At 41.3% G+C, this 23188-nt stretch overlaps 1 protein-coding gene across 12 annotated transcripts in view; it reads right to left on the bottom strand.

Moving 5' to 3' along the window:
• The window catches only part of RYR3 (ryanodine receptor 3), a 570442-nt gene that overhangs the window by 301334 nt on the left and 245920 nt on the right, over nucleotides 1–23188 (bottom strand). For 10 of the 12 annotated variants that reach the window (XM_055088336.1, XM_055088341.1, XM_055088340.1 and 7 more), the window contains exons 4-7: nucleotides 10250–10324; nucleotides 7682–7760; nucleotides 1385–1497; nucleotides 363–462 (exon numbers count right to left, since the gene is read on the bottom strand). The exons of the other annotated variants lie outside the window; for them this stretch is intronic. In XM_055088336.1, the coding sequence (XP_054944311.1) occupies nucleotides 363–462; nucleotides 1385–1497; nucleotides 7682–7760; nucleotides 10250–10324 (367 nt within the window). The remainder of the gene's footprint in view (nucleotides 1–362; nucleotides 463–1384; nucleotides 1498–7681; nucleotides 7761–10249; nucleotides 10325–23188) is intronic. 12 annotated transcript variants of the gene reach the window in all.

Below are 23188 nucleotides of genomic sequence, written 5' to 3'. Positions count from 1 at the left end.
CTTCTTGGCAAATAATGTCTTCTAAAACTGAACCTGCTAAGGTCTGTATACTTATAACCATAAATAAAAATGAAAAGTCAGTGGGAGAGGGAAGGTACATCTCCAAGGTCCTGAATACACATAGTGCCAAAACAATAGTGAACTCGAAAGGATTGAAACATCATGTCAGGAGTGCTCATGTAATCAGAAATCAGGACAGAAAATAATCGACACTAAGATCAGAGAAAGGAATTCAGGTGAACCAAAATCACGCTGTGTACCGAGACATTCAGGCAGGAGCTGTGAAGTCGCAGAAAATGTCAATATACGTAGCACAAGACAAACAGGCAGGCTGAGGGCTGAATGCACACAAAGAAGCACACCTTCTTCGATGCTACTTCCTGAGCACGTAGGATGTACATTCCAGAGTGTTTGCATAAAGGAGGCATCCACTTGTATGTTACCATTTGATATTGAGAGATGCTGCAGCAGAAACAGAAATGAGACATCCTTTAAATCACCAGGCCAGTCCTGACAGAAGCAGCTCACCTAGAATTTCAAGGATTGAATTAAACAGCCTTACTGTCACGGGGCTTTTTCTACGTAGCCTGTGGGAGATTGTTCCACCCAATCTAGAAGCAGCTTCAAAGTGGGACACCTTATTCAGGGAAGAGGAAGTATTCAGCTACAGAGGTGGCAGACAAGAGTTAACTTCATCCCCTCAGCTGGATCCCTGATTCAACAGGAAGTTATAAAATGTCTATTCTTGGTAGGAGAAGGGAACTCACAAGTGGGAAAAATTACTCCAGCCTTTGGTCTAGGCAAAGTAAAATCTGCTGGTAGGATTGGCGCTGAGAAGCTTAAATACTTTTCTCTGACATTTCTCTGCTCTGCAAGGTATCGCCCCACCTCCACCCCCTAAGGGCTTGACTTCAACCATGCTTGCCTAGTACCATCCCCAGGTGCAAAATCTCACCTGCCTCTTCTAACCACTGTGACATCCCACACACTGACACATGTACAATTCTCTTTCTCCCTCCAACATAAGTTTATGTTTTTATATCCAACACTTTCTGGCTTGTTCTTCATTGGACAAGAGCTAAACAATGTGATAAACTGAGAGTAATGGTAACTAATGTGTTAATAGTTGGCTTTCTAAGGAAGAGCCTGGGGGCATTTAAGCAGAGTTTGCTGGGAACAGTACTTTAATCTAAAAAAATAACTAACAGTTACATTCCAGGCCTCGTGATAATCTGGCAGGAGAGAGAATTTAATCACCTCTCAAGCACACTGGGTAAAGGTATCTTATCTTACTCAATCTAATGTGGTTCTGTTCTCCCTGGCCATCTATTCCTAAAAGAAACTACTCTGGAAATGAAAGATGCTTGTGTTAGGAGGTACTTACAAGGTATCTTTCAGAGGATACGCTGACAAGGATGAGGTCATCACCAATTCGAACCTTTTCTCCCTCAGACCTCTGCTTGGAAGCGGGATGTATGGTCCACCAACAGGCTTCTCCTACACAAAGGCTCTTTGAGTTAGTGACTGCTTCTTGGAAGCCAGTGTCCCTAATTCTGTCCCTCATTCTCCTTCCTCCTGATGAGAATCCCTGAAACACGCATGCACGCGCTCACACACACTCCAATTTCTATCTATCTATAAGCATTCCAGTTACCCCCACGTCTGCTCTTGAGTGTGTTTATCATTTTCATTTTCTCTAGAGACAGAAAGACAGTATTTGGAAAAGAGTACTGGAGGTCAGAAGCTATAGAAGCCTTTGAGTATTTTTAATACATATGGAAAAATGCTTTTTTTTCACAAGCACCTACAAATCTTTAAGAAATGACTTCATTGGTCTACTGACCACTTACAGACTTTTATCTTTGCCCCACCCCTTCCCATGAAATTCTACTAAATCATCAGTAATTCCACTAAAAAAAAAAAAAATCAGAGGTTTTTCAGAAGGCTTAAATCTACGAGGACTAAGACAGCAGGTGAGAAGTTAACAGCAAAGAAGAAAAACTGACATTTTGGAAAAAGGAATGTAGATAGATGCTTTTAGCCAAGAGAAAGCTACAACCCCAGTCTTTGGGTAAGAAAATGGATGAGAAGTTGATCTCAAGAAATAAGGTCATTCCCGCTACATATTCTCCAGAAACTCTCTGGAATTGGAGATAACAGTTCCCTGTGAAGGCAACCATAGAAGACGGGGTTGAAAACAGGAGGACTGGCTGAAGGTTTTAAGCGAACATTTAACCTTTTGCATCCCTTTCTTTATCCTGCATGCCAGGTGACTCTTCCCCCTCCACTGTACAGAAGAATAGAAGTTAAATCCATGGAATGACTTCCATGGATCAGGCACTGTCAGACAAGGAAGTAAAAAGTATTGCTGAAAATGGAGAATAATTAGAATTCTTTGCCCAGAATTCTAGAATTGCCCAGAATTAGTAAAACCCCAGATCCTCTTCCTTTACCTCCATTCCTCAGCTTCCAGAATGCCAGCTGTGATGCTGAACCTCCCCCCACCCAAATGAAGATTACTCTTTAGGGAAGCCAAACTACCCAACATAAAAGACACCTGTTTGGGCATCTCCAGTGCAATGCCTAGGTCCCTGCTAGATTACCCCAAAGCGAGGCTTAAGAGATGGCAAGCCACTCACACAGTCAGGACTTCCTGTTGCTTTTTACCGCCTTGATCTAAACATCTGCGGGGACCAAGGATGACCTGACATGTGAGGAAAGTCTCTAACATGAATGACGGAAACAAACCAAAAAGTGGGTAAAGGGAAAAAACGAAGATTACAGACAGCTAAAGATAATTTTAAGCAAATCTTAGAATTAATAATCTCAGAGATAAGAAAAAGTAACATTCATGAAGCAGCTATGAGAGTATCCATGAAGGATCCCTTCAAAGAAAAAGAAAATTCTTTGATCCTGAAAAAGAGAAAAAGAAACAGGAAGGTTATAGGATAAAGTTGAAAAATTCTCCCAAAATGAAGAATGAAGAAAAACAGATTAGAAACAAGACTGAAAAGGAAATTAGAAAACCAGTCTAGAAGAGTTCCAAAAAGCAAGAACAGAGAAAACAACGGGAGGAAATTAACAAAGAGATAATATTAAAATTTTCCCAAGGCCGAAAGACAAACATTTTCAGATTGAAGAGGCCTGCAGAGTCCCTAGCACAGTGAAGAATGGACACACACACCAGGGTCCACTCCTGTGACACTAAGAACAATAAGGTTCCAGGACAAGACATAGCACTGTGGAACTGCAGACATCAGGGCCAAAAGAGAAGATCCAAGTAGCTCTCAGAAAATATAAACAGGTCACACACAGAGGATCAGGAATCAGAATGTAGATGTCTCACAGCCAGACCAAAAGCTAGAAGAAAACCTCCAGGATGCTAAGAAAAAAATATTTCCAATGTAGAATACTCTTAAGAATTACTTGTAAAGCTGGAATTAAGAAACTTTCAGACAACAATTTTTCTCCCATGGATCTTTTCCGTAAAAGCTGCTAGAAATGGAGTCCCCCAAAACGATGTGATAAACCAATAAGGGAGAAAAACATGAGATCCAGGAAATACAGAATCTTGGAGAGAGAAAATGGGAATCTCCTGGATGACAGTGGAGGTTTCTAAGAAGATGAAACTGACAGAACAGCTCTTGTGACTGAATGTAATCAGGGGAGAGTTTCTGTTCTATGGGACAGTTTAGAAATGAATGACTGGGTCACGGAAAGTAAAGCAACAAACAAGGCAATTATTAAGTACTGGAAAACTCAAAAGCAATACAGTAAAGTGAACTGACCATAGTATATCACGAGTCTCACTTGCAAATAAAAGTTACAGTTATGCCAATGTAAGTAGTTAATATTGACTTTGGTAGTTATATAAAAAATGGATGCAAATATATTGGGAGGGTGGAAAGAAGACAGGGAAGAGTGGAGACTAAGAGGTAAATTTTTATTATTCATTTAGGGCATCAATAGATCATACCTAATTGGAAAGAATAGCTAAATAGCAGTAAACTGTATGACTCGCACTAGAGGAGCTGAAAGTGGATGCCCCAGAGATGCAGGAATCCAGAACGGGGAGGGGTGGGGCAGGAGATGGATGTTTCCAATAAGCATAGGAGTACTATGTCTCTCTTTTAACTATGTACGGGTATTACTTTGATTTATTTTGGATAAATAAATATGATCATTTTGATTACATTTTGATTAAACTTAAAATTTCGTAACAGAAGAGGCTGGCCTCTACATCTGAAAGGGGAAATGACATGTATATATCCATTATGTGCTCTGGACCACTGAGGGGGACCAGGACGAAGGGGTCCTAAAGAGGCACACAAGAGAAGAGCATCCTTGTTCTCTCGCCCTCTCCTGGGAACAGGGTAGTGGTCTGGAGCCCAGGGACAGGGCCAATCCCCAAATCAGTAGGATGTGTACGGGCCAGGTGAAGGTCCTAAAATACCTAATAGTACATTTGGTGGGGATTTTTTTTTTTTCATTTTTTTCCAATTCTAAACTAATTCTAAAGCTATGTCTAAAACCAAAACAACAACAAAAAGCTTTTAAAAGGAGAAAAGAAAGAATCCAATAAGCAAAATCAAGGGCAAAATGGTCACCAGTTCTGTTAGGTCAGTCAAATCATTTATTACCCACTGTGCAGGGGGAAAAGTTTCCAAAAATGTTCAAGAAACTGCTTCCAAACTTCTACTCACATACTCCTAGAGATTCAACTCAACTACTTGTTTTCAATTCAGAAGAGGTTTCTGAGCCAAAAGTGCATTCACAGAATGACCTGGGTAAAAAACAATGCTTTTCTGTTGGATCCTGAGTGACTCTCCTCCTGAAGAGAGAAGATCCACTCCAGGCCATACTGAACCGTATCTGAGGTGCCTGAGCACTCTCCTCCTCCCCAACAAATAGCAAGCTGGCCTTCTTCAAGGAGAATATGAAATGGGTTGGGGGTGAGGGAGGTAAATAAATTATTTTAGGCTCTAGGTTTTCATGAACACCTGGTCAACACTTGCCCCTCTGTCTTTCTGCCAAAGTCAGCTTCTGATCAGCCACCTTGAACTTGGGTTGGTGCATGTGTTTCCTTAATCTGTCAGCAGAATTCACACCAAGTCTGATTTTAGGAATTTAGGAAAAAAAGTGCTAGAATGAGTAATATTCTCTGCTGCTATTTCCCTCTATTTTTATTGGAGGCTCTAATAATTAAAAAAAAAAAAAAGGTTTCCTGAACACATGACTAGAAAGTGGTTATTTCTCAAATTTCTTCCCAATTCTCAAAAAGTCTAAAGTCATTTTACTGGTATAAATAGAATGACCATATATGACTTTTCCGACTATGTGCTCTAAGACTGACAGCTGGTTTATATTTAGAGGTCAACTTACACTCAGAATGTGTGGCCCTTCACTCATTTTGTAATTTTCAGCAAAGGTTGACAACACCTTAGAGGAAATTATATTTTAAGAATAACACTTCAGGGCTTCCCTGGTGGAGCAGTGGTTGAGAATCCGCCTGCCAATGCAGGGGACACAGGTTCGTGCCCCGGTCCGGGAAGATCCCACATGCCACGGAGCGGCTGGGCCCGTGAGCCATGGCCGCTGAGCCTGCGTGTCCGGAGCCTGTGCTCCGCAACGGGAAAGGCCACAACGGTGAGAGGCCCGCGTACCGCAAAAAAAAAAAAAAAAAAAAAAAAAAAACCAAGAATAACACTTTAGCTGAAAACAAAGCAACCTCAAATCAAATTCAAATATAATCTGATTTCAGAAAGAAGAAAAAAAACCCTAAAGAGGCAGTCTCACTCTTCTGCTCTGTACAAAAAGAGGAGAGGGAGGGGCTCTCGTCAGGCGTTCTGGATGTGACTGTGCATGATGCAGAAACTGCAAATGCACATGGGTTAAACTCTAGATTTTTTTTTCTAGATATCTGTAAAATCAGACAATCTGGATCATCCCCTTATGAACTGACGTAGTTTTAGCAAAACCACATGGACTTTGTCCTTGTTTGACTACCCAACAATGGAATTCCCCTCCTATTTGGGGGAAAATGTCATGATATTAAAGACTGAGACTTTAAGTGAGACTCTCCCTGCAGTGTGACCTAGGCTGTTTGCTCTTCCCTTGCCTTTGTTTCTGCCCATTTTCTAAGGCTGGGGCTCCGCTTCAGAGCAGGTCTACACAGTATTCTTCCAGTAAACTCTCATTCTGCTTGAGTTAATGGAACTAGTTTCTGCTGTTTGCAACCAAGAATCCTGATTGGTCCATAAGCCCAACCTCTAAATAGAGCAGAAATTATATATGTAATGCCCTTGGCAGATAGATTGCCCATGAATATTTCCAGCCACAGGGAACATCCTCCTTCCAGAGGCCAGCTGTTCCTCTACTGGATACTTGCAGATATTACAAAATGGTTTCCTTCATTGAGATGAAATGGGCCTCTTTTCAACTTCTATCCATTGCTCCACTGGTCTCTGGAATAACCCACAGCAAGTCAGCCCCTTCTTTGATACTATAACTAGAAATATTTGTTGACAATTATCTTAGTCCTCTGTTCTTCATTTCTGGTGTCCAGGGAGAACCTGCATCTTCCTGGTCACCACCTTGCTAAGGATCCATCACTTGACTGTCATTATTTTCGACTGAACTAAAAAATAAAAACAGCCAGTGTTCCCCAAACTATATGATGGTATATGATGTATAGCACTGGCGGTGGAGGGCAATTAAACAACATTGAATCATATAGTGAGAAATTTCTTTTATTACTTTTAAGCCTTCTGATTCTATCAGAAAGTTTTCACTTTGGAGCTTGTATATCATGAACACTTTTCTAATATTTGCCAGCACCTCTTCAATTATTTAGTGACATGGTTTTCTTTTCACTATATTTATTTTTAAGGCAAGCAATACCAGTTTTCTACTTACACCAATGATTTTAGTTTAGTCTTATTATAAAATTATAAGTACAAAAGTAAGTAAATGTAAAGAAAAATATAAATTAAATAATAATAAAAGCGATGTACAGGAATGGCAAACACCGCGATGGTGGATGTGATTGACTAACATGTAGGAAACACTGCTTTAAAAATAGCTGGTTCACTGCAGAATAAAATGTGACTACTCTTTTTAAAGATTTTTTTTTTAATGTGGACCATTTTTAAAGTCTTTATCGAATTTGTTACCATATTGCTTCTCTTTTATGTTTTGGTTTTTTGGCCGCGAGGCATATGGGATCTTAGCTCCCCAACCAGGGATCGAACTGTACCCCCTGCACTGGAAGTCGAGGTCTTAACAAATGGACTGCCAGGGAAGTCCCAGAACTACTCTTCTGATCTCAACACTATACTTCATTATGTAAACCCTTACTATGCTATCTTTGTTTTTTAGCTATTATTCATTACCACTGGTTTCTTTCAGGAATAACTTCTCTACTTACTTTCGGTTCCTAACACTAAAAATTGTTTTTCTTTGAGACTATGGCAGACTGTGGTTAAAACATTATGTTTGCCCTCATTCTTGGTTCCTATGTTTTCATTACACATTCTTTTTTTAAATTCTCCAAAGTTTTATCAGACCAGGTTGATACTGACCAGTTTGGTTTGGAATCCCAAATGAGTAGCATTCAGTACCCTTCTCAAAAGCCCTTAGCCCAAGACCCCACTGAGCAGCAGACCTAGGCATGTTGACTTACCTGTGGCATGTTCCCGTAGACCTACATCAAAGGCAAGTTTATCTGTCTGGGATCTTGATGTAGTCAAACATGTTAGATACTGTGGAACAAGAGCAGATGCTAGTGAAGTTATACTCTCTGTCAAATCTTGGCATCTCACCACTAGTTGGCTTCCAGTTGTCAATTTCAACATTGAGCTACTATGAAAAGGGCTTGTTTACCTTGTTCATTGCTACAGTGCTTCTGGGATATACTTTTGTAAAATATTTAAAACCTCAAAGATGTTCTTATCTGATGACCTAGTGATTTAACTCACAGGACTATGAGGAATAAGTTTGAAATAGAAAAAGTTTGAAATATTAAATATACTTTTGTTCAAAGGTACTCTGAGAAAATTTTCAACTGGGAACAATATAAACAGAACATAAATGGCCAACAATAATGGAAAGGTTGACAGACTCTGGTACTTTACTTTATGGAATATTATGTTACCATGAAGCATATTTTTCAAGAGTGTGTAACAATATGGAATATACACAAAATAGTGTACTTATATAGTTGCCACGTATGCAAAACTTAAATGCCTAGCACCCAGGCTAAAGGGAATTACACCAAACTGATAACAAGTTGTCTTTGGACAGTGGGAGTGACTGCAATGATGCCCCCATTTCTATTTATTTTCTGTTTCTCAAATTTTCTATGAGCTTTAGAACTTCTCAAATAATGCCTATGGTTTTTTGTTTTTTCTTTTCTGATGATAAAAATACATGTGCATGTAAAAGTGAAAAATTATTTTAAAAAATAACTTAGGGCTTCCCTGGTGGCACAGTGGTTGAGAGTCCGCCTGCCGATGCAGGGGACACGGGTTCGTGCCCCGGTCCGGGAGGATCCCACATGCCGCGGAGCGGCTGGGCCCGTGAGCCATGGCCGCTGCACGACAGTGAGATGCCCGTGTACCGCATAAAAAAAAAAAAAAAAAAAACTTAATAAAGGAAAAAAGTACACAGCCTGTTCCCTGCCTCCTTTTATTGACAGGCACAGTGGGTGGTCTTAGAATTAGACTGGGAGGCGGATATGCACTTGGCACAAACTTGCTGAGTTATACTTCTAGTTCACTGCAACAGGAAAATGGAGAATCGTTGTATTATACAGTCATCTTCATAGGCTTCATGCTCAATGCTGCTCCTAAAAGGAACTGGCCAGGATAGAATTCATGTTAACTGTGAGTGGAATTTCTTGGGAGTGAGGGGCAACCAACCTAAGGATGAATAATGTAAACCTTCCTTGCTCTAGCACAATGCTAGCCTGAGTTTTCAAAGCCAGAAGTGCTTTTTGAGCTTTTGTTTATTCTATTTAGGTAGAAAAAGAGAGGTATTAGGGTTTTATTTACCCTATGGATAAGCACCAGATTCTTAAAGATAAATGATCACCTCTCAATTCTAGAGAGTGACAGGGTGCAAAAGTTTCCCCACTCTCTGTCCCCATCTCCTGCTCAGATAACCTTCGATTTGGTCATTTTTGTTCTCTGTCCTTTGCCACGAGGGATTATCACAGATGAATGTTCAGGCTGAAAAAGTCAACTTCTTACCAGTGCTCAGGAAAAAAAAAAAAAAAGCTTCAATAAATAAATTATTTAAGAGGCAGCTGCTGCTCTCGCTGCCAATTTGATAGTTGAAGCTTTGAGACAAACTTTGCAGCTGCTGCAGGTGTAAAATGTGTGAAAATAAAGTCTTGAATTAACGTAACAGTTTTCCACTAGGGCTAGAGAAAGAAATCTTCCTTATGCCGATAGCAAGGGAGAATGATACATGTAGGGACTGGGGGTAAAGGTTATTACAGTTGGCACGTATTATACTTGATTGAGATCATGATATTCCTCTTAACACTCCCTGCAAAAGAACTGCAGTATCTGTGTTTAACAAATTATATTTATTTAAAACTTGAAAAAATTTTCAAGTTATAGTGAGTAATCGCCATTTCGGTTAATTCTGGTTCTAGATCCCTGAATAGATCAAAGCCTGACCTGCTTCCCGTGACTGCTTTGCTCCTTGTCTGCCTCCCACCTCTAGATTAACATAATACCTTCACATTCTTCCAGGACTGAAGGCACCAGATACCATCCTATTTCCTATAGCTAGTAAAAGAGGAGACATTTCACAAACAACCCATGTGATTTCTTTTTCTCCTACTCTGGTTATGCTCGTATACGTCGTATGTGCAAGTCATCAGTTATTCCATGGTTTATTTGATCATCCATTTAACAGATATTTACTGAGCATCTAGTATATCCAGGCACTGCACTCGGTCGAGTTAGGTTTAGTTAAATAAATTTAAAACAAGACACGGTCCTTCTCTGGAGTGGGGAGGAAGGTGGTCAGACATTAAACAAACACAAATATATAAGTGCTAAGTGAGGTAAGTTCCAGGAAGGAAACGCTAAGACAGTAATGTGCTATAGTTATTTCCATTTCAAATGATTCCCGCTGATTACTTAACCTGATCTAGACACTTGCTGGTTTCCTGCCCTTTCTCCCCTCCTCATCTTTCCCCTCCTCCTTGAATGGTGAAAGCGGATCCAGAGATGCTTACCATTCCGCTGAAGGAGTGCCGCAGGAGAATCGCGTGGCCATACAGCAGGGTCCTGTGGCCACCCCCTTGTGCAGCCTGTGGGGAAGGAGGTTGAGAAATGTCAGCACCGGCCAGGCACGGCCTCTCTGACGGCAAAGCAGCACAAGAATTCTTGGAAGACAGACTACAAAGAAAAGACCCATCGCGAAGCTCCCAAGGAATTCATTCTAGAAGCGAGTGGCCAGCCTACAGGCGGTGGGGAGACTGGTGACCACAGCCATGCAACATCCCTGGGAGAGCGTGGGTGGGGCCTCTTCTTGAAAACGGCCCCTGCCCGGGATCAGCGGAAACCCAGAGCCGTTCTACCAGAGAAGCATGTAAATTAGATAGGTACTGCTTACCTTCCTTTGAAACTTCTCAGAAGCGTTCAGAGTGAGAGAGAGAAACAAATGTGATGTAACTACAGCCTAGCGACAAAAAGGCAGCTTGGGGGCAGGCATATGGTCACAGTCTGTGCCTTGTGGTCTTTTCAAGGTACTTTTGCCTCCTCCCCACTCACTTGGGTCCTATTTACCCACATTGCACCCATGAGAGACGGCTCTGAAATCCACGGCTTTAAAAGGGCAACCAGTGATGCGAGAATAGATTGTCTAGTTAAGGGTCCATCTAGGTGCCCTTTCTGTGCCCCACCAGGCAGCTCCACTCTGGCTGTTCACTCAGTGGCAGCCCAAGCAGCGGGAGAGGCCCAAGAGGAAGAGACAGCCCAACATAAAGCCACCGGTGTCTTACTTTCCCCCTTATCTGATTGGCACCCCATGATCTGAACTGAATAGCACATGATAGGAGACAAGGCTATTATGTATCCAGTTACAGGTGAAAAGGTAACATGGAAAACTGAAATCTACCGAAAATTCTAGAATGTTTTGGCAGCAACATTTTCAACCTTTTACCCAAATCTCTCCCTGTCATGTTAACCTGCCCTCAGAGACAAGTCACATTTTTTTGATCACACACCCCTTTTAGGAAGAAATATTTGCACATAGACCACCATCCCCAAATATGGACAAAAAGAGAGTTCAAAGCCTGAGATTAAAATGAATCATAAACAGAAATTCTAACATTTTCCTTCCATATGCCAAGGGCACCTCTTATGCATCATGTATTAGAGCTACATAGCAGCAAGCCCAAGGGCTGGTTCGAGGGTCTGCTCCTCTCCTGTGTCGACGCCTCATCAGGGCCACAGGTGATGAAGGGGAAGCTGGTGGTGGAGAGAAGGCAGAGGTCTAGATGGTAAGGCCTGAAGTAATTCTATTTCAACTCTATTTGGATTAACAGAATCACCCTGTCAAAGAGATGAGTTTTCATGTCATGCAAGGAGCCTAAAGAAAAGGAAAAAGATAAATGTGGTATCATGTTAAAAAAAAAGCTGGTAACTATATATAAATGTGGCTGTGCTTTTTTTCCCACAGCTATAGAGATATTTAAATGCTCTCTAGACCTTAATACTATGGAAGGATTAAATGTTCTTCACAATATTTCTGAATTTCTTGAAACCATCTGAACTAACTTTAGTTGCTGTATTTACGAATGCGTCAACAGCTTACATTAAAATCAGTCACACTAAAGAATTTTCATTATCTTGTCAGGCTCACTGACAGTTATAATATTACAAGTTAATTAATAGCTCACGATGGCTTATGTTGTGGGTTTATGCTCCCAGACTAGTCCTGTGCCTCAAACTGAACTACTCACTAAACTATACTTCCCATTGTTAACCATGGGTCACACCTTCCTCCAATTCTTCTTTTTTCCTGTCAACTCTGTGAGTAATCGTAGGTAAAGAGTCAGGAGTTGCTGACCCCCAAAGTGGCACTAAGGAGCCTGTGCTATCCTTCTCTGGCAATGCTGGAAACATCTCCTGGCTCTCATGTCCTCAATTATGATGCCAACAGAAACGCAGAGTGACTTAACTACCCCACTGGGATTGAAAGGAACGACACATGCCAACTCTTCCCTCCACTAAGATCTCAGATGCTTGTGCCCATCAGCTTGTTAATACACAGGCTGCTGGACCCCACTCCACAGTGTCTGCTTTACTAGGCTCGGGGTGGAACCTGAGATCTTGCATTTCTAATAAGTTCCAGGGAAAATGACATTGATTATGCTGCTGGTCCAGAAACCACATTCTGAGGACCAATGCTTTAAGGAATGATCCAGCTTCCGTGCCAGAAAGGTAAAGGAGCTTTTTCTGCAGAAGCTTTGATAATCGTCATCCTGGTGAGAGCTATCATTGGCACACACCATGCCTCAGGTGCTTTACATCCATCATAGTTCATCCTCCTAACTTTTCAAGGTAGGAATCATTTCATCCACTTGGAACGTGAGGAATTTGAAACTCAGAGAGGAAAGGATCTTGCCACAAGTCACACAGCTGGATGTGGTGGTGGGAACTGAACTCAGAGTTAATTCCAAAACCTGACTCATTTCACTGTACTTTTTACAATATATTCATTTGCCTACTGTGTACAAAACCAGGGTACACAGCACCAGGAAGGATAGGATAGAAAGATACTTCCTCAGCTCCTTAATGAAGGTGAATTGATACAGTTGGAATTAAATGAGCTCTAACCACATGGCAGGCACATAACTACACTAAGTGCTGTACAGGAATCATCTCATTCTATCTCTTAATTAGTGCTGTGAAGTAACCATGGAATTACCTCCATTTTACGGAAGCACCAAGTGAGGCTGCAAGAGGGAGGGAGATGCAAGAGGGAAGAGATATGGGAACATATGTATATATATAACTGATTCACTTTGTTGTAAAGCAGAAACTAACACACCATTGTAAAGCAATTATACTCCAATAAAGATGTTAAAAAAAAAAAAAGAAGTAAAGTAAGTTGCTCAAAGTCATGCAGGTTCCAAGGGCAAAGCTGGGATTTAACAAAGATGAGGGATTTAACCATATCCTCTATCATCTCCCTCTCTGTTTTCTGGCAGGAGACAAGGCTTGTGTATAAAAAACCATGTTACAAATAGAAATGACGTCCCTGTTCAAAGAGGTGAAGACAAACAGCATTGGAATAGACCAGGAGGGTAACGAGGGTGTTAAGGAATTGCTTTATCAAAAAGGTAGACAGTAACATTCTAGTAGGACAGTTGATGTGTAACGATAATTTAAAAAAAAAAAAAGAAAAAGAGGAACCCATATAGGCAAAGCGCTGGAGGCGGGAGTATGAAGTACACATGGGGACTGGTGGACGATTCACTGGTTAGCGTTGGGTTTGATGAAAAGGAACAGCTGGAAATGAGTTAGGATGCAGGTACAGGCCTGTCAGATTATGGAGGGCCACACCTGACCGTTCCACAGCTAATGAGACACTGGTAGAGGTTTGTTTTTTTTTTTAATCATGTAAATGTTTTGTTTCCTTTTTCTTTCTTTTTTTAAACATCTTTATTGGAGTATAATTGCTTTACAATGGTGTGTTAGTTTCTGCTCTACAACAAAGTGAATCAGCTATACACATACACACGTTCCCATATCTCCTCCCTCTTACATCTCCCTCCCACCCTCCCTATCCCACCCCTCTAAGTGGTCACAAAGCACTGAGCTGATCTCCCTGTGCTATGTGGAGAATGTCACAATCAAAACTGTCCCTTATATCAGTACTTCATTTTATTTCTAAATAATATTCTATTGTACATTTCATTTATCCAATCAGTTGATACAACATGGATGAATCTTGAAAATATTAAGCTAAGTGAAAGAAGCCAGTGACAAAAGGGCACATACTGTATGATTCTACTTATATGAAATGTCCAGAAAGAAATTATATGAGTGGGGCTGGTACTGGATGAAAGGAAGCAGGAAGTGATTGCTAATGGGCACAGGGTTTCTTCTTGAGGTGATGAAAATGTTCTAAACTTGGTGGTGATGGTTGCTTAAGACCATTGAATTGTACACTTTAAACGGGTGAATCTGATGGCATGTGAATGATCTCTCAATAAACATGTTTAAAAGGTAAAAAACAAAACAAAACAAAAAAAACCTGTCCCTTAGGAAGGTAACCCTGACTGCAACCTGGTGAAAGAACTGAAGGCATCAAACCCTAAGGACAGAAAAGATCATTCTCTCATTCAGTTTCCAGGACAACCTAAGGAGAGGATGTAGACCAAAAATCTTGGAGTCATCCTTTACTCCACCCTCCCTCTCACACTCCACAGTCCATCTAAAGCACCTTCGGTGCCACCTTCAAAATGTATTCTCTGTCCAACTACTCATTGACCCACTGCTTTCAGTCTGGTCCAACCTATTGCCCTGCCTCACCCTGACTATAACACCTCCTAACTGTGCTCCCTGCTGCACCTGCCCCGTTTACAGTCTGAGCTAACACAGCAGTCAGAGCCATCTGTTTAAGACTGTCAAGCACCTCACGTTAATTTTCTTGCTCAAAACCCTCCCAATGGCTTCCTTTCACACTTAGAAATATGACGTCCTCACCATGGCTTCTAAGGCCCTGCATCAGGAATTGGCAAATTTTCCCTATAAAAGACCAGACAGTAAATAACTGGGGCTTTGCAGGACACATATGTCATGTAGTCTTCTTTTTTAAACAACTTTTTCAAAAATTAAAAGCCATTTTTACCTAGAGGGCTGTACATACACAAGCATAGGCTGGATTTGGCCTGCTGTTGCAATCCCTGCCCCACTTGATCTGGCTCCCTCCACCTAGCTGACCTCATCACCTGCCAGCAGGAGGGTCACCACCACTCTGTCTGCTCCAGCCCCATGGCCCTGCCTCTATTTTTCAGACAAGCAAGCTCCTACTGCAGGGCCTTTGAACATATGCTTCCCTCTGTCTGGAATGCTCTTCCTGCAATATTCTCATGGCTCATTTCCATCCTTATTCACCTCTGTGCTCAGATATCTTATTAGAGAAGTCTTCTCTGATCATCTCTTCTAAAAGAACAATCCCCCTTACTTGATCACATTTTTTCTGCTTTATTATTTCTCATGGCATTTATTAGCTGATATATTGGTTTTGACATGTATCTCCCCTCCCTCCCTCCCCCTAGGACATAAGCTCCATGAGTCTTTGGTGTGTTCTCTGCCATATCAACATCACTTTTATCAGTGCCTGGCAAACAGGAGGCACTTATTTTCATATTTCATCTTCATATTTCCTGAACAAATGAATAATAATTGGATGAGATAGTCCTTTTGTCTGCCTTATACAAATGGAAAAAGAGAAGCTTTCCTATGGTCAGCTTGTAAGCAGCGAGCTTGGATTTCAACCTGGGTCTAACGACAAATTCTACCAACTCTTTTCACTATTTGATGCTAATTCTAGATAACATTCCAGGAGATGATATGCTACATAGAAGACTTCACGGGTCTGTTCCCAAGCGGGATCCAGACCTCAAGACTGTGAGACTTTTTTGGGATGGCAGTCCTGCCCCTGCTGGGAGTGACCTTGGCTATCATCATTGGCAGAATGAGAATATATGGTACCACCTTGTGGGATGGGAGTGCAGCAGGGGGTGAAGCCAGCAAAAGCACCCTGATGCCATGTCCTGAGGAAAAATGTTCCACTAGATCATTAATTCAATCATCTCGTCTGTAATTTCAAAAGTGATTCTGTCACTGACATTTCTTTAGGAGGTTCCCAGAGGATACTGTCACCCAGCAAGATAATCCCAATATGGCAACAAAGGAGAGGGGAACTCTGCTTCTCTCCTCTCCAGCCATACATAAAAGTTTCAAGACTGTCAGATCTCTAAGCCACCTTCTTTTATAATCTGGAACCCCAGATTCCACTTTGGGGGTCCCAGGTTCTGGAAAGACTCCTTGTGGATCTAACATAAGCTGCAAAAGCTTGGGGGGCTACCTTCCTGGAGGGCTTGCAGGGCACGACATCACTTCCTGAGAGTGGATGTGTGTACTTTCATTTTCTTCTCCTCCCCCACTCCCCTCCCCCTTCCACTCTTTCAGTCTATCAAAGAAAGAAAGGAGCCTTGCTAGAAGGTCACAGAGCAATGTTTCCTCCAACCCACTGGAGACCCTTTACATCGCCCAGGAGGTTTCCTCTGACACAAGCAACAACTAAATAACAATAATGCCATACAAGTAAAAAAACAGTAACACCTAATAGCAGAAGCAAAAGCTAGTAACCTAGTATTTTCAGTTAGAAAACATAATGAAAGTTTCTATTCATAATTGCTACAAGATATTAAAAATTTTAGGAATTTACCTAAATGTTGAGCTAAACCTTCAAAATGAAACCACAAACTTTTGCTCTATGAAACAAAATTTGATTTGGTGAAATGGAAATGTGTACTTTGTTACGGAATGAAAATACTAGTATTTGTTAATGCTTATTCTCCTAAATTTAACTTACAGATTTAATGTACTTTTAATGAAAATTCCAGTAGGGTATTTAGGAATTCAACAAAATCACTATAAAGTTAATCTGCAAACATAAACATTAAGAAATTTATTCTGAAAAGAAACTAAGCTTTAGAGAATGTTACGAAGCAAAATTCATTCATTCATTCTGGTAATGGTTCAAAAGAAGAATGTAGCACAGTACAGAAAGTCCATAAACAAATCTGAAATGCAGCATATGACAAAGCAGATTTTTAGTACAATGCGGGGAAGGCAGGATTATTAAGCAAATGTCTCTTTGCTACGTGGAGAGCAAAACAGAAAAGTATTCCATAAGATCCACAGGAAATATAAAAGATAGATTATGGATGGGTAACACAGTTAAGTAATTTATTTTAAAATTAAACTCTAAGACAACTAGCATGTAATAAATAGTCCACATTCTTTTACAGAGCTAATACTTATCTATGCTCTGAAGCAACAGATAAATTCAAAGGAAATAAAAAGATAGGATTTTACCAAGATTACTAAACTTCAGAACAATGGAAACGTCGACATTTAATAGACTACAGAAATTCTTTGTATCACTTCGACAAAAGGATTAACATCTCATTGCAATGTAAGAAAAAAATCATCAAATAAAGAAATGGGCAAAGGATATGAATAAATGATTCATATCAGGAATAAAATTAAAACATATGGCAGAGATTTTATCTCTTCTAGTAATGAAAGGAATGACAAAGCAACTTTGATGTATCATTTTTCATCAACTAAATTTTCAAAAATGGGGAAAAAGCCTTAATGCATGCCATCAGAGTTGCAATTTAGCTGGTGCTACCCTGTAAGGTGGCACCGAATACAACTCTTTTGAAAAGCAAGATGGTAGTACATAAAAAGAGCCATAAAGAAGTCAATAACCTTTGCTGTAGTAATCCTAATTCTGGGAGTAATTCAAAAAAAGCAAAACGGTTTGCACACTGTTGTGAAAAGAGCATCATAATGGGGCAAACAAAAAACCCGGAAAGGACTTGACTATTCAAAAGAAAAGTATTGTCTAGTAAAACATGGGGCTTCTTCAGGATGTTCTACCCTGCAACCATTAAAGGAGACAATTTACAGAGGCTACTGGAAACACAGAAAATGGTTATGATAGACCACTGTGAAAAAGGCAAAATGCAAAATGCCTTCTACTATTATATTTATATATATATATATATATGTGCAAGAATGATAAGGAAACCTATAAAAATGAAATAGCCATTTGGGTGGTTGCAGAACCACTGGACTTTCCTTTTCCAAATTTTTCTTTAGCACTACTACCACGTGATCGTTTCAGTAAAACGTCCGTGTGCATGGGACGCAACACCATGCTGCATGTGTTTAAAACAATGGAGGGCTACAAAAGTGTTCTGTCTCTTCGTTAACACTTCAGTCGCTCGAGGTGTGATTTATTTGCCAGAATCCTCTGTAAATGACTTCACCTGTCTGAAAGGTGGCTGGCAATGCGTACCTAGCATGCTTGCAGTTAGGCACTGACTCCAGAGTCTACCCCTGCCCTGGTGTTGGATAGAAAGCCCAGAGAGGCAGCCTTTATCCAAGACACCTCTGTCCTCCCCTGAGTTCCCTCAGGCCTACCCCAGACTCCATAGGGAAAATCCCTTGCCCAGGGAGTCACTCTCACTTGGATCTCAAACATCCTGGCTCTTCTGACAGCCCTTAGTGGATCCTTCACCTTGGATCCTACCCTTGTCCCTACGTGGAGAGCAAAACAGAAAAGTATTCCATAAGATCCACAGGAAATATAAAAGATAGATTATGGATGGGTAACACAGTTAAGTAATTTATTTTAAAATTAAACTCTAAGACAACTAGCATGTAATAAATAGTCCACATTGTCCCTAGAGACATGGTTTCTACACTGCTCCATGCTTCCCAAGGCTGCCCCCACCAGCCATCAGATTCCAGGTCTACCTTCCTCAACTGCTACAAAGCCATCACACCCTTCTGGCCAAATTCCCAAGACCCCACTCAAGCACCCCACTGTTCTAGGAGGGGTTGACAGAACTGCATAATCAGTGGGACAGATGGGACTCCCCAGCTCAAATGGCACTGAAGGAACTATTGGGGCACTTTCCAAACAGGTCTTGGATTGGAAATTCCTGGGAACAGAGACAATTTTCCCTCTTTAATGACAGTTAAAGTAGTATACTGGAATTTACAAAGTCCAGGGGTGGGAAGGCACATGTACAGAGTAGTATGACTAGTGATTAGGAGTCAGAGTCAGGGAATATGACAATAGCAATTCCATAAGCACTTTCTAGCCATCCTAACTCCCTCACTAAGTGTGAAATCCTGAAAAACCCAATACAGGAAACTGAACTCTTTTCTTCACCACCTTTTCTGGATCAGATACCCTACTCTTCAGCTAGGTAATTGCCAAGTCCAGCTTTTGATTCCCCACTTTGGGATATAAAGACACTCTAAGAAGTCTAAGGTGTCATTCTTACAATTTGACACCTTGATTTTTCACTTATAAAAGGATGATTATTATGGATCTAAAACTCTTAGTCAAAGATTTCTGAGCCATTGGCTATACAGAAAGCAACAGTGTCAGGATGGAGTCCCCTAATGAGGTTTCCCCTATAAGAAACACTTCAAGTGAGTCTGGGCCAACTCGACCACAACAGTGCAGACCCTTAAGGTAGACACACACGAAAGGAGGCCACATTCTTGGCATCCTTCTTGGGCCTCTTGGGATACTGTTAAAAACTGAAATCATGAAATAGAATTTTAATGAAGTTCAGAAAAGAGGAGGAAGTGCAGCATCCGATAGCCCACTTCCCCACGTTCAGTGATCACGACAGTCTGCCCAGTTGCCCTACTGACAAGACAGACCCACGATTCACAAGCTGCAGGCACCGTACAGCCCCAGAGAGAAAAAGCTAAAGCTGGTCTGCAGAGGGCCTATGGCAGAACTTGACCTCCCAGCAAGGTCAGCAGGGTGACCGTGACTCCAGGAGCCCGACCTCCCATGCTCTCAGTACTGCTCGCTCACCATCACTGCATATCCCAGGGCCCAAGAACAGAATGCTCAAAAAGCTGTGCACAAAGGCAGGCTAGTCTCTTTTCTTTCTTTCACTTCTTAAATAGAGAAAACATAGGCAAAACCCAAACAATCCATCCCCCGACCATCTAGCACTGAATGCCAAATTTACCATGTCCATAGTTTATCATTCATTGAATTCAGCCAACCCAACCTCCTGGGAGCACTAGAATTCTTCTTCCTGAGTGAGAAGATTTTGGCAACCTCATTTTTGTTCAAGTCATTAATTTCATAGCCACATGGAAGTAGTTCAGGACAAAAGGATGGAAGGCCAGAGCCTTATGTGAGAAAATGTAAGCTCTGGGTCACGAGCCTTATCTGTAACAAGAACCTGCACAGCAAGGAGGTATTTTCTTCCAGGAAAGTGCCTACACAGCTTCTCTTTTGCACAGATGTGGCCGAAGGGGTGAGGAAAATCAGAGAGATGGCTCAGATGACTTAGGGATCGCAGAGGAGCTGTTGTTATGACCCCGAGTTCATTATTTCCTGTGAGCACTTCAAGTCATGAGAAGGAAGAGCCTGTGGATGGTGCAGATTTGAGCCCTGAATGCACGACTAAAGGCAACTGAGGAATCTCCTGCCTTTCAAGTCTTTAAAAATAAAGGTCTCGGCTCTTTGAGAATGGTGGACACATGCAACCATGTTCCCATCCCAACCCACGATGTTTGGGGAACAAATTAAATGACTTTTGGAGGTTCCCACTCAGGCTGGGATTTTACAAATGCTGATTCTGAAACAGGAGGATAAGCATTCTCCATTGAGGGGACAAATGGTGGCCATTGGGACGCCTCCAAATTGAGCACAGGGTCATTCTAGATGCACCTGTGCTTCTCTTTTCAGGTAGACACCACAGGGAAACCAGACAGCCAGGATGGCAGCTCGAACATATTTCCTATTATGGTATCTTTTAAAGGAGCAAATTGACAGGAGATATTTGTCAGGGTATTAAAGACATTTAGACTGATGACCTTTGAAAGAGGTGAAGCAATTATTTTCTTCTCTGCATTAATTTTCCCCCTTTCTCCTATAGCTGACTAACAGATTTCTAAGAATCTGACATTGCCAAGTTCATTCTCTAAATAAAAGGACCCTGTCAGCCAGATTTGTTTTCCAGGCACTGCTCTAGTTTTTATTTGAACCATACATCCTCATCATTCATCAGGCCTCTGATGGAATGGTGGACCAGCGGCCACATAGGGTCAAGACTAAGAACTCTGCTCAACCATTTCCTTTCACCCAAGGCATTGTATAACAAATATTTCCTACAAAGAGTTTAACATCTAAAAGGTCAGATTACCTGGACATGAAAAATCAAATACTGTCTTTATCTACTACGTCTCTAGGAAAAAAAAAATCACCATTCATCCTGGGAATTAACAAAATAGGCATAAGTTTTTATCATAAAACCACTATTGAGTCCTACTGTGTGCAAACACCTCTACTCGTGGGCTACGAGGAAGAAAATGAACTCAAATATATTTTGTTGTTTGATCTTCCTCTCTCTCTCCTGCACTCTTTAACCAATTATTCTTCTCTCCTGGACGTCCTTTATCAATACAACTTCTGTTTCCTTCCTCCCTCTAACCCCCCTGCACTGTTCCCAATTATGATCTTGCTGGATAGAGATAAATTCATCCTGTTTTCTCTACATCCACAAAATAAGCCTAGGGTCAAGTTTACATTTCCAAACAAAACAAACAAAAGCCTGACCTTGCCTTGAAGTATATGATGTGGCCTTAGGTGGAGAAGCTGATTCTCAAAGAGTTCTGTTTATGTGTGGGCCTGTGGATGGATAGAACAGGTGCTCTTAATACTTCCTATGTGTCCGTGGACCACACACTGCTCGGAGGGCAGTGGAATGGTTCTCCTGAACCTCTCATCATGGGTTGATTATACAGAAGTGCTCCTCAATCTCAGCTATCCCTCAGAATCATTGGTAGAGCTTTCAAAATGAAAACAAAGCAAGGAAAAAAAAAAACTACAGCCCCAAAGGCAGGGCCATTTGCCTAAGACTCTTATTTGGTAGTTCTCTGGTGGGTCCTGGGATCCTAGGTAATTTTAACGAACAGCCTAGCTTGAGAGCCACCACCCTTCTGGGACTTCCCCAGACACACTGGACCCTTCATCTAAGTAACTGGTATGATGCTTACAGTCAGCAAGTGTTGGGTTGGCCAAAAAGTTCGTTCAGGTTTTTCCATAAGATGGTACAAAGTACCCGAACGAACTTTTTGGCCAGCCCGATACTTCCCCGTTCTCAGAAGCATCATTCTGGACCAGTGGCTGATTTTCCTTTTAGCATTTCTCCAGAATCCTACCAAAGCAAAGAATAAACATGGTTGTTCCCCCTTGCCCTTGATAGCTCTAGAACTAGTGTTCAACTGTAACTCTCTGTCTCTTAGCTCTACTGCCATGTGTGTGACAGGTGGAAAGACACAAATTTCTACTGTAAAACCTGTGTGGTGAGGGCTCTAGACAATTCAAACTTGGTAGAAAAAGAGTTCCAGGCCCAGCACAATGACCTCTAGGTCTCTACACCCATCTTCTTGGCGTCCAAGACCAGCTAGACTCTTCCTGTGCTGTGTCACCCACAATCTGGCCTTCCCTCTCCCACCAACCTGGACTTCATAAGGCCTGGGAAGAGATGAAGTTGAGGGCAAAAAGCAGAACAGATTATGGGGGAGGGAATTTTACTTTTCATCTCTCACTACTTGGTCACCCCCTCCCCAATCAGTCATTTCCAGTCTTCTGTTCTCACTCTGGTTGCTGTGTCCCCAGTCATTAAGAGTGCCCTTCTGCATTCTCACTTATAACATTCTACTTTTTTCCCTGCATCTGTAAGGTCTCTTAGAGTTGTGTTGAATCATCTAACACTTGGGCAGTGCTATTCACATGGCTGCTTTCAAAAGCCTAGCTTAAATCTAAGTGTTCTTGCTACCAACTAGTTCTTCTGTCAAAGAGAAAAACTTCGGGTTTTTTTTTTGAAAAAAATGTCTCCTCTGCTGATCTATGAATGGAAGCCAGGACTTGGATAGAGGAAGCACTATCTGATCTATTTTCTCGCCATTGTGCAGGGAGTAAATTCATCACACTGACACTGAGAGGATAACTAACTGGGACTGACAGTAAAACCAACTAGAGCTTCAAGAAACCACAGCAAATCTTTGTGGGCAAGGGAAGAAAGGCACATTAAAATGGCCCCTGCTATCTATGAGAGGAGGAGGAGAGTGGCTGGCTCAGAAACACCAAGTATGGGTTACAATTTGAAAAAATTATGCCAAAATAAGCAAAACTAAATCTCAGTTGTGCTAATGTTTGCCTCCTTCAATGGCTGGAGAAAAATCCATCAATCATTTCCCAGTGGGGTTGTGATGTGATGGTTAATATAATACAATGTGATGATTTGGTACAGAAAAGAACACTGCAAACAATGAATTAGCTGAAAAAGAAATAAAGAAAATGATCCCATTTA

The sequence above is a fragment of the Physeter macrocephalus genome, chromosome 11 (genome assembly GCF_002837175.3).
Source record: "Physeter macrocephalus isolate SW-GA chromosome 11, ASM283717v5, whole genome shotgun sequence".
Taxonomy (NCBI): domain Eukaryota; kingdom Metazoa; phylum Chordata; class Mammalia; order Artiodactyla; family Physeteridae; genus Physeter; species Physeter macrocephalus.
This window is presented reverse-complemented; position numbering and strand designations above follow the sequence as displayed.